The 10921-nt window shown below is 34.1% G+C and overlaps 3 protein-coding genes and 1 long non-coding RNA gene across 5 annotated transcripts in view; 1 reads left to right on the forward strand and 3 right to left on the reverse strand.

Annotated features, from left to right (window-relative positions):
* Nucleotides 613-3980, forward strand: LOC107605384 (subtilisin-like protease SBT4.8). The gene is made up of 2 exons (XM_016307261.2): nucleotides 613-3364; nucleotides 3504-3980. The coding sequence occupies exon 1, from the start codon at nucleotides 788-790 to the stop codon at nucleotides 2708-2710; it is 1923 nt and encodes a 640-aa protein (XP_016162747.1). The 5' UTR covers nucleotides 613-787; the 3' UTR covers nucleotides 2711-3364; nucleotides 3504-3980.
* Nucleotides 5541-7316, reverse strand: LOC107605390. The gene is made up of 3 exons (XR_001612506.2): nucleotides 7263-7316; nucleotides 6921-7155; nucleotides 5541-5943 (listed from the first exon to the last, which is right to left on the reverse strand). It is a non-coding gene; the product is annotated as an uncharacterized LOC107605390 (long non-coding RNA).
* LOC107605387 (HSP-interacting protein) lies at nucleotides 7312-8788 on the reverse strand (the record flags this gene model as incomplete). Its single annotated transcript, XM_021105187.1, is given in 2 exon segments — nucleotides 7312-8033; nucleotides 8259-8788. A coding segment is annotated over 1 exon segment (678 nt), but the record flags the coding sequence as incomplete, so codon positions are not given.
* The window catches only part of LOC107605385 (calcium uptake protein, mitochondrial), a 4327-nt gene continuing 2503 nt past the window's right edge, over nucleotides 9098-10921 (reverse strand). For both annotated transcript variants that reach the window (XM_021105184.1, XM_016307262.2), the window contains 3 exons: nucleotides 10492-10705; nucleotides 10051-10347; nucleotides 9098-9911 (listed from right to left, as the gene is read on the reverse strand). In XM_021105184.1, the coding sequence (XP_020960843.1) occupies nucleotides 9699-9911; nucleotides 10051-10347; nucleotides 10492-10705 (724 nt within the window). In that variant the 3' untranslated portion in view covers nucleotides 9098-9698. The remainder of the gene's footprint in view (nucleotides 9912-10050; nucleotides 10348-10491; nucleotides 10706-10921) is intronic.

A 10921-nucleotide genomic window follows, 5' to 3' on the forward strand; every position in this document is an offset into this window, starting at 1 on the left:
CTGGGTCTTACAATATTTAGGTCTTTCTGTAATATTAAATAAAAATTGTTTTTTATTTTTACTAAATTATAAGGGTGATTTAGTAAAAGTATTGATTGATATGTATTTAAAAAAAAATTTAATTACTGACGTGAAAAATATAATTTATGTATGGTGTTTTAATTTGTCCATATTTTTATTGTATCGATACATAAAAATTTATCATCATACCAAAGTAAACACCATTAAAATATATAAATAATTAATAACAACCATATTTTTTTACGAGGATTAAAAGTGTTTGATGAATGGCTAATATTTTTCTTCAATTTTAATGATGCATAATAATTAAAAGCAATTATATATAAGAAAATTTATTAAATTACTCTTTTATCTTAGGCCTTAGTCCATGACAACAATAAAAAAAGTCTCGTGACTCATAATTCAGCCCAATAAAATACATGAATTTAGTTCTAATTTTAGTATTTATTATTTTATCTTATCTTTATATTATCTTCTTATCTTATCTTTATTTTTATCTTTGGTAAACAATGCTCTATATATATTTAGTTTTACCTTCACAATTCAATCAATCAACAATAAATAAAAATTTCTTCCTCTTCTCTTTTTTTTTTTTTCCTTTTTCTATTCTTTCACAATTTTATCAAAATTTATTTACGACAGAAGGAGAAAAGGTTCAAAATCTCATTTTAATTATTTTGATCTTATCAATCAACTTACATTCTCTCTTAAGACATCGATTATATTAATCAAGCCATTGGATACATGTATCTAACATAGTTGAACAATGGGCAAGTATAATTTTCTTCTTTTCTTATACGACTATTTTATCATGAAATCCTTAGTAAGTAGTGCTGATGATGCTGATAGGAATCTTCACATTGTATACATGGGATCACTCCCAAAGCATAATTATTCTCCAACATCTCACCATCTTAGTATGCTGCAACAAATTACTAATGATAACGATGCAACAAATCACATGGTTAGAAGTTATTATAAGAGCTTTAATGGTTTTGCTGCAATGATCACTAACCAAGAAAGAGAGAAGCTGAAAAAGATGGAAGGAGTGGTTTCTGTTTTTCCAAGCAAATCACTCAAACCACAAACTACAAGGTCTTGGGACTTCATGGGATTCAAAGAATCGATACAGAGAAACAAAACCGCTGAGAGTGATGTTATAATCGGAGTTATAGACACCGGAATCTGGCCGGAGTCAGAGAGCTTCAACGATCATGGTTTCGGTCCAATTCCCAAAAAGTGGAAAGGCGCATGCAAAGGTGGTAAAAACTTCAGATGCAACAATAAAATAATCGGTGCAAGATACTATCTAAAAGATCAACCTTCCGCAAGAGACATTATTGGGCATGGAACTCACACAGCATCAGTTGCAGCAGGGAATAAAGTTGTGGGAGCAAGCTTCAATGGAATCGCCGAAGGAGTTGCAAGAGGAGGTGTCCCATCAGCAAGAATTGCTGCTTATAATGTGTGTAATGAAGAACAAGGGTGCAGACCTGATGCCATATTGGCTGCTTTTGATGATGCCATTGCCGATGGTGTGGATCTTATCACAATTTCAATTGGGCAACCTGCGCAAATGACCTTTGATAAAGACACCATAGCAATTGGATCGTTTCATGCAATGAAAAAAGGAATCCTCACTATAAACTCTACAGGTAACGATGGTCCTAACAATGCAACATCTAGTGTATCACCTTGGTTGTTCACTGTTGCAGCTACCACTATGGATCGTAGAAACATTGATAACGTTTTGCTTGGCAATGGATTAATGCCTTCGGGGAAGTCAATAAATGGGTCTGCATCAAATAGTGCTGAAATACTGAGTAGTGCAGGCTTCATAAACAATAGTGCTCCAATTGTTGCTGAATTCTCTTCTGTAGGACCCAATATGCAAATCAGAGAAATCATGAAGCCAGATGTTAGTGCTCCTGGTGTAGAAATTTTGGCTGCTTACTCACCTCTTGCACCACCTTCTCCTGATAAAAGAGATGAAAGATCTGTGAAATACAACATACTCTCTGGAACCTCAATGGCATGCCCCCATGTTGCTGGTGCAGCTGCATATGTTAAGACTTTTCATCCTGATTGGTCTCCGGCAGCTATAAAGTCTTCTCTTATGACCACTGCAAAACCAATGAATGGAAGTGAACTCGCAGAATTCTCCTATGGATCAGGGTTTTTGGACCCAGTTAGAGCCATAAATCCTGGTCTAGTTTTTGATGCTTCCAAAAAGGACTATGTGAATTTGCTTTGCAGAATTGGGTATGATACAATGGAAGTTCGAAAAATCTCAGGAGACAAAAGTGTTTGCCCTTCATCATCGTCTCATCATCATCTACCAATGGCAAAAGATTTTAATTATCCTGCAATTGCGGCTGAGATTGAACCAAATAAACCATTTAGGATTAATTTCACAAGAACAGTTACAAATGTTGGATTCGCTAACTCTACCTATAAGGCTTACATCCAACAACATTCTGGCATCAACATCACTGTTGTGCCTAACATACTCGAGTTTAAATCTCTCAAGGAGAAACAATCTTTTGTTGTTCATGTTGTTGGAGGGAAATTTAGTGACAACAGTGTAGTTTCATCGTCACTGTTGTGGAGCGATGGAACACATAGTGTAAGGAGTCCAATTGTTTTACGTGTTATAAAAGGAAAATGCTACTTGTACAACAAGATTTAGTCTTTGGTCAGTCTTGTTATTGTTTCTTTATTTTACTCTTTCTCTATAACACGGTTTTCTTCTATTTTATTAATGATTTTTGGTGTTCATGTTAGTAACACAATTTCATTAAAAAGGGTCTTGTTCCATGTACAAAAATAATAGCCAATACTAGTCAAGTAATTGCTAATTGGTAGTCAGTGATGAACAAATTTCTTTCCAACCAAATTTCCCTTTCCGTTTTTTTTTTCTCACTCTTGCCTTATGTTCTGCATTTAACTTTTTTTGTTTAATTTTATTTCCCTCTGTCGCCCACTTACCAGTTACTACCATGTCTTTTCCCCTTGCCTTTTCTGCGTTTTTTATTTTTATAATTCTATTTCTCTTTAAAAAAGATATTCATGTTCAGAATGACTATGTTAGTTTTAAAAAGAGTTGAATGCTGGCCAACGTACCTACTGAGGAGTTAATCATTGTTTAAGATAATTTGTGGGAGAGATGCAAGACTCTGTTTACCCCAGCTGCAGTTAAGGGATATCCATTATACATATATTGACAACTCACATTTCTATTTATATTATCTTAAAAGGTGGATATCTTCTTAACAATACAGGGCTTCTTGGTATTGTTTGCTTATGCCACTCTTGCCACATGTCAGTTCTTAAGTTTTGTGAGGTAGGTAAATACTTTTACCGCATATGCTACACTATTTTGTTGAAAATTAGCCTCGCCAATTGGCCTCCTTGAAGAGTTAACTTAGTTTCCTATCACGCAAATTTTATACTTAATTTGTTCATTTGATCCAATTTTGCAGCATGCAGGGTTATATGGCATCAACCCAGGGGATGCTGTTCATATGGAAAATGGTGAGACCATTGCACAATGGACCTATTAAAGTTTGGGGTAAGGTGATGTTATACAATTTAATGGTTGATGAGGCATTATGCAGAGTTTTTATATGGCCTGCTCTATCTTTTGCTTATTAATGTTGGATAAGTTTTCGGTTCTCAGTAAAACAGTCCTTTCTTTGCTGGTTTTGATTTTTCAGTTTTGAATATTTTGCACATATTCATGACTGAAAATGAGTAAATAAAGTTTTACGTTTTTATTTCCCCCTTTTTTCGTCGTTCCCCCTTCCTTCCTTTTTGAATTTCGTTTTACTATGATGCAAAAGAACTAATTGTATATCCCTTATTTACAACAGTCGCTTCAGTAGCCTTCTGATTTGATGCATCTTTTTTACTGCTATTTCCTTTCACTTTGCATATCTCTCTTCTCTCTTTCATTTTGCTTTATTTTTTTTTTTTTTTTTACAAAAGTGAATGCTGTATTTGTTCCATAAAATTTTATTCACTAGCTTGAAGCATATATCTTTTTTACCTTACATCCTGAACTTAATATCATGTATAATAAACTTGGTGAGCATTAACATCTATCTTACTTTTGCCTTCCTCTTTGGCCATGCTTTTGAGAACCATTCTATATTGTTCTGTTTGGCTAGAAGACAGTTGAGCTTATCGCCTGCTTGGTTTTTCTGTGGCTTGAAAACCTGACTACTAAAGGAAAAAAAAAAGTGATTTTTATGAGTTCTATTTTTTATATAAATGAAATAGGTAAAAGCTGACTTTTCTCCAGAGATACTCTTTATCAGCTTCTAAAGATGAAGAATCTGAATTTTTTATTTTTTTTTGTTTTCTGTTTTTGGGGGATATTCTGACAATTCATCTTAAAATTATTTGTCCTTGCACTGCAGTTTTTGACTTTGGTTACTCTTACTGAGAATATCTGCCATGTACATTGTCTTGGAGGAGGGTAGCAACCACAAACAACCAACCTAACTTAGGACATTCCAAATATTCTCATCTTACAAGCCTACTATTAACTATGAAGTTATTATTATTAGTTCATTCATCAGGTACATGTTACCTTTGACAGTGACATTTATTTATGAGGTCTAGCTAGCTTATAGGGAGAGAAAAATGTTATTGAGTTGTGTATTTGCTCTTACGATATATTGTATAATCTTCTTTGGCATCCTACCTTTACTATTGGCCTTGAGAGTTGTATTTCTTATTTGCATGTATTTGAACTTCGAAGCAGAACTTTGGATGGTGATACTTTTATGGTGATACTCCTTTTCTGCGTTTTTTTTTCTATAATTCTATTTCTCTTTAAAAAAGATATTCATGTTCAGAATGACTAAGTTTTAAAAAAATTTCTATTATTTTAGAAAATAACTCTTTAAAAACTTAAAATGTAACTACAAAAATACTTGTTCATTTAACATTTTTTATAATTTTATATGCTATAGCATTGTTGATTACTGTGTCAAGTCTCAAATAAGTATAATTTTGAAGGAGAGAAAAAAAATTCAATCCAAAATAAGTGTCCGGCTATTTTTTTTTGTTATGCTTTTGAAGAACGTATTATGTATAGATATGGATGATGAGTGTGTTTTTAAATAATATGAAAATAATTTTTTTTTAATTTAAAAATACAAATTGGAGACAATTTTTCAAAAGTATAAAAACCTGAGGCTTCGATTTATGGAATGACAAATTTAAATTTGATGGGTTGAAAGTTGGAACCTCCGATTTGAGGTTTTTTTTTTTCTTTATTTTTAAGGTTGGAAAATTGGAGGGTTAGTTTTGAGGTTTTAAAGACCCTCCGATTTGTGGCCTCCTTAGATCATATGGTCTAATTTGTTTCTAACCGTTTTTCAAATTTCACACCCCAAGATAACACACAATGAGCCAATAACTACGTATAAGTATAACACTAACGTTTCCTCAATATGTAAATTTAAAAGTGGAAAAAGAGAGTATATAATAAGTTAGTAACAAAAGAATACAGGATGAAAATACATACTTTTTGCTATATGACAATCATATAATGTTACAAAATGGCAATTTGACAACCAAAATAATCAGCAAACCTCAGCTGACCAACACACTGAACAATCATTTTATTGGTTTTTTCCTTTTTCCAACTGAAAAATTCAAGTCACCTCACTACCTTGCCAATAAATGAAATCATATACTGCTATTACAACCGAAAAGAATGACAACCTTACACTATAATACCCTAATAAAAGATTTAAAAAATATACATATAACAATGCTTTCTAGAATGACATCCCAACTTCATTCAAAATTGACATGGAAATGAAAAAATAATCCAATCTCAGCAACCATCAATGAGCTATTCAAAGCAGCATGGAGGGGGAGAAAATAAAAAAAAAATGAAAAAAATCCCTGCAATCAAAGAGATACAATGTCATCATTGACATTATATAAATACAACTTAACTGAAAGGATTAGAAGAAAATAAAATATTGAATTATATGCACTATCATGCAATCCAACAGCAGTAACAAAGTTTTATTCTACTAGGCAAGGTCAGTTATATCATGGAATCTGACAATGACCAAAAATCAAATCATCATGAAGAATTATGTCATTTCAGAAGCCAATCCTATTTTGCACATAACTATGAGATGCAATCCCTGGTTTCTGCTTTACTCTTTCTGTTTGTGATTGATATTCTCTTATAATTTTCAATATATAGACAACAATTACAAGGCCATGAAATCCCTCAAAATGTTTTCAGTTGGAGAAATAATACTATTTTTCCCCATAAGAAGCTTTTCAGTTAGTTGCGGAATACTTCCTAACATCTTACCAAAGCCTATTTCTCACACAATCTCCACATAAAAACAATTCAGATTTGAAATATGATGATCCTTCTCCCATAAATAATACTAAGCATGTCTTAGCTGACCTAACCTAACTGGAGTCTTGTCAATAACTCATATTGCTTCTTCAAAGAAATCTCAAGTAGTACTAAAGACAGCAGCATCAAATTATAATACAAGGAAACATGAACCTAAGCATTTGTCAACTAATCACAATTATCCAGTCAGTAATAGTTATTCTAAGGTCAATCACATGCACCCCATGTTTCCATACATGCGTCTCCAAAGCTTCGTTACTATCATTTCCACCACAAGAATACTTGTAAAAACAGCTCTCAAGTTATGAATGGGAAAATTATCATTTCAACTTTGCAAGACAAACAACAGAAAGGAATAAAGGATCATTCATGTCGGAAGAGTCGAGACAAAAAACACTTAATTTTCCTAGCAAAAGTAAAATGCAAATCTAGCATTTAATTACTAATGAAATCAGAAGCATCATGCAAAGAAACTGGAGTATAAGCACAGTCTACTTACCTGTCTTAGAGGAGGAGGAAGCCTTCAAAAATATGTAATAGACAAAACAGAAGCATTATATATGCTTCTAAAGAACAACAAACTCTAAGTAAGAACACTCAAAATTGCTCCAAGATGTCATGTAGTTTTGGAACACGCCGACGAAACAACGGTTCAAGTCGAAATGATGGAACATCAAATTGCCACCCATCATACATCTCATTCCATGCTTGCACTATCTCGTCAATTTTGAACCCTGTGATTATTAAAATTTAAAAATGTGTTCTTAGTGCCCTGAAATAATTGAGACTCAAAATGGATGTGAGATGTAAACATGATGAATCATATTTTTCAATTACATACCTCCAAGTGCTGTTGTATTAGAACTGTGATTCTTTATCATGACACCAACCACCTCCTTGTGCACAACCTCCTTATCCTCCTCCATCTTCTCGTCACTTTTCTGGTGATGACCTTTCTTCTTCTTTAGCTTCTCCCTCACCACTTTTCGCAACCGGGCACCTGGAGGCTCTGCAATTGTAGCCAAAGCAATCTCAGTCTCATCTATAGTGATACCCTTTTCTTCCATTGTAATTCTCAGACTATCCTGGATCTCCAATGCTGTAAGGTTATTAGGCTCCCAATTCAAAACAATCCTAACATCCCTCATCGCCAAATCCAACCGATTCAAGGCCGCATAGCACTTTGCCCTCTTCAACAGAGCCCTGCTATATCTAGGCGAGACTTCTAACGCCATATTGCATTCGTTGATGGCATGAGGGTACTCCCCTAGTCCCATTTGCATGTAACAGACGGCCATACTTGTGTGAAGGTGTGCAGCATCAATGTGATTCTTCGGTAGGAGCTTCAAAGCCTTCTCAAACTTCAACATGGCAGCTTCATGATCCTTCTTCTGATATAGCCTGTTGCCTTCTTCCTTGAGCTCTTGTGCCATGTTGATGAACATGGCAGTGTCATCATCAAGGGCCTTTGAGGCGCTACGGTCCATAGTCTTGGTAGTAGCAGGAACCTTAGCATCTTTTGCCTTGGGACTTTCATGATCTTTCTTTTTCCCTGTTGGCTTCCCCATAATTGGTCACTCAAAAACCAGTAAAAAATTTCCAATATTGGTCCCTACAAATCAATCCAATTTCCAATAAAAGTTGTGAATTGTTATTGCAATCAAAGAACACAACAAAGCAACATAAGTGAAACAAACTAAAAAAATATATATATAACTTCAAAGCAATACGAGAACTTGGATAGAAATTCTTATTTCCTGATGCTTAATCGTATGACAATTGATTCAGAAAAAGGGTAAAAATTAAGAAAGGATTAGGGATAGGAATATACAATTACGTGTGATATTGAATTGAATTGGATTGGATTCCAACAAGATGATGATTGGTGGTGATATTGATTTTTGTGGCTCTTTCTGTCTTTCTTGTTTTCTTCTTTCCCCCTATGGCCAAGGGATTGTGTTGTGTTTCCCTCAGGTCAACGTTGAAAGAAGGAGGATGAAGGAGAAGAAGAATTTATTATGGGGTGACCTAAAATTAAAGTAATTATTTGTTCTAATTGAGAGTGATTGGAAAAGAAACAGAGAAGGTAAAAGAGGAAGGAAAAAAAAAGAACAAAAAAAGGTTGGAGTGTTGTGTGTGGGGTTGACAAAGACAGGGTTCAAATATGGAGGCTAAAAAATAGGGGGATTTAGGATTTACTGTGTAATCTGGCCCCAACATCTGGGTGGGAAGCATATTCGGGGAGAAAAGGTTCCTTTTACTTCTCTATCCTTCCATTGCTCTTCATTTGGAACACTCAAACACGTGGTGCATCTTTCTATATTTGTGTCAGGGTACAAAGTACAAACAATCTACACAGGATGTGAGGGTAATCATATAATACCTTTTACAGTATTATATTTAAACTAATTAATAATTAAACCATTTCTGATAATTTTGACAAAAACTTTTTTAATGATTCTTCTAAAAATAAAATATTTCATACTGTCCTTAATTAGAATTATTATTATTATACAACTTTATACAATTATTGACTAAATATTGTCTAATACACCACTCTCAACACATATAATGAAAATGATGCACATTTCTCATATATTCTTGTGCATACGAGTTCCAGTAAAATAGAATCCCACTGAATCCTACTTTCGTTTCTAAATAGTACAAATTCTCATATTTTTCGCAAGTATTCTTTCCCAATATAGTGAAATTTGTTGACATTAAAATTCTCCAAATACAAATATTATGGAACAAGAAACAGAGAATTGGCATGGTTACCAACTAACAAAGCTGAGGTCAGGTCAGTTACTATTTAGTATTTACAGGGGAAAAGGTGTTCCACATATCACGGGTTTCCACAACCAAAAACCTCTCTATAAAGATGTGTGAGTTATGATTTCATATGGAAAAGCAGAGAAGAGGAGGGTTTGGTAAAAAAGGAAAAAAATGAACCAAACTTTGAAACTTTAAGTCCTTCCCTTCCCTCCCTCATTTTTCCACCAAAATCAGAACTCTTTTTTAGTGCCACTGACCATTTCAGTGCCAATTCCACACATTGATTCTACAACATATTAGTTTTGATATTTTCCAGGCTATCAAAATATTCTCTCTGCTTCTTTTATTTGTTATTGTGAAAATGTGGTACACCATAACAAAAACATTGATCAAAATGTGTACCGCATATTTTCATGGTGACAAATAAAGAGAAACAGAGGGGGTTAAAGTTTAGTTTAGTACCCAATCTGTCTTGTATAAGGGTACCGCAAACTCAGATTATCTAAAACAACCGAAAGCGTGATAGATTATCCGTACAGTTCCAGCAACAAGACAAGAAACCAAAGATTCCTGCCTCCACAGGCTGTACAATGTCCCTTTCTCGCTTGTGTAACACTCTCACAAACTCATCTGCGCTTAGGTTTCTGTCCCAATTTGCATCAAACAAATGGAAAACAATGTCAACTACGTTGTCAGAGAGAGAGATGCCACATACCTGAAATCAAAACAGAGGAACAAAATTTAGATTTCATAGTCCAAGGTTTACAATATATGTCAACATAAATTCTTAATTGTTCTCCTTAACCATCAATATTTACTTAAGCAAACAAAAATATCAAAGAAAAATGCCGTACTTGTGATGCAGCTCGCTGAAAATCATCTCTGGTTAATAGACCATTTACTTTTCCACAACTGAAAAGCGCCAATGAAAATGGTAACAATTTTTTGCGTAGCTCTGCAAAGTTTTTAAACTCTTCAAATGTGATGCGTACATTCTTGAGACGTTGATCATTGTCCAACTGATCAACCCGGTCAAGCAACTTGTCTAGATGACTTATGTCAGCAGAAGCAACCATGGAGAGTCCAAAATCCTTGGCTGATATGGTTTTTTGAGATTTGTAGTCATAATGAGAAAACTCCAGCCTCACGATCTGCATATACAAAAGGGGAATTAAGAAAGAACTCACCAATACAAAGAAGAGCATACAGTTCATTTGGAGAATGAGGAATCTTCCCACAGACTCGATCAAAACTCAAAATGGCTTATGCAGAAAATGAAGCAACTGGAAACTTACTTCCTCATGTAAATCTCTCAAAAACTGTACGAATTTGTCATGCTGGAGACATTCATTTCCATCTTTACCAAAGAAATACTCCAACATCCCTCCATTTTCCACAGAATCAATCACCTTTAGGCCAATTCGCAATCCATCTCTGTGCTGAACACCTTGTCGATGATGAGATCGCATCAATGCCATCACTTTTTTGAATTCTTCCTTGTTTATCTCCCTGTAGACGGGGAATAATTAGTATGACCTAGAGAGAAAAATACTTAGAGCAAGCACCTACAGGTTGGCAAATCCAATTCAAAATGTATAATCAAATTTTATTAGCAATAAACTATTCGCGATGTCTTCATGGTCAAAGATGACTAGTTATTGTATTGGTTAAAATTAAGTAAAAGTAGAATATATGGTAGAATAAATAATTAATCATATTGATTTT

This window comes from Arachis ipaensis, chromosome B06 (genome assembly GCF_000816755.2).
Source record: "Arachis ipaensis cultivar K30076 chromosome B06, Araip1.1, whole genome shotgun sequence".
NCBI lineage: Eukaryota > Viridiplantae > Streptophyta > Magnoliopsida > Fabales > Fabaceae > Arachis > Arachis ipaensis.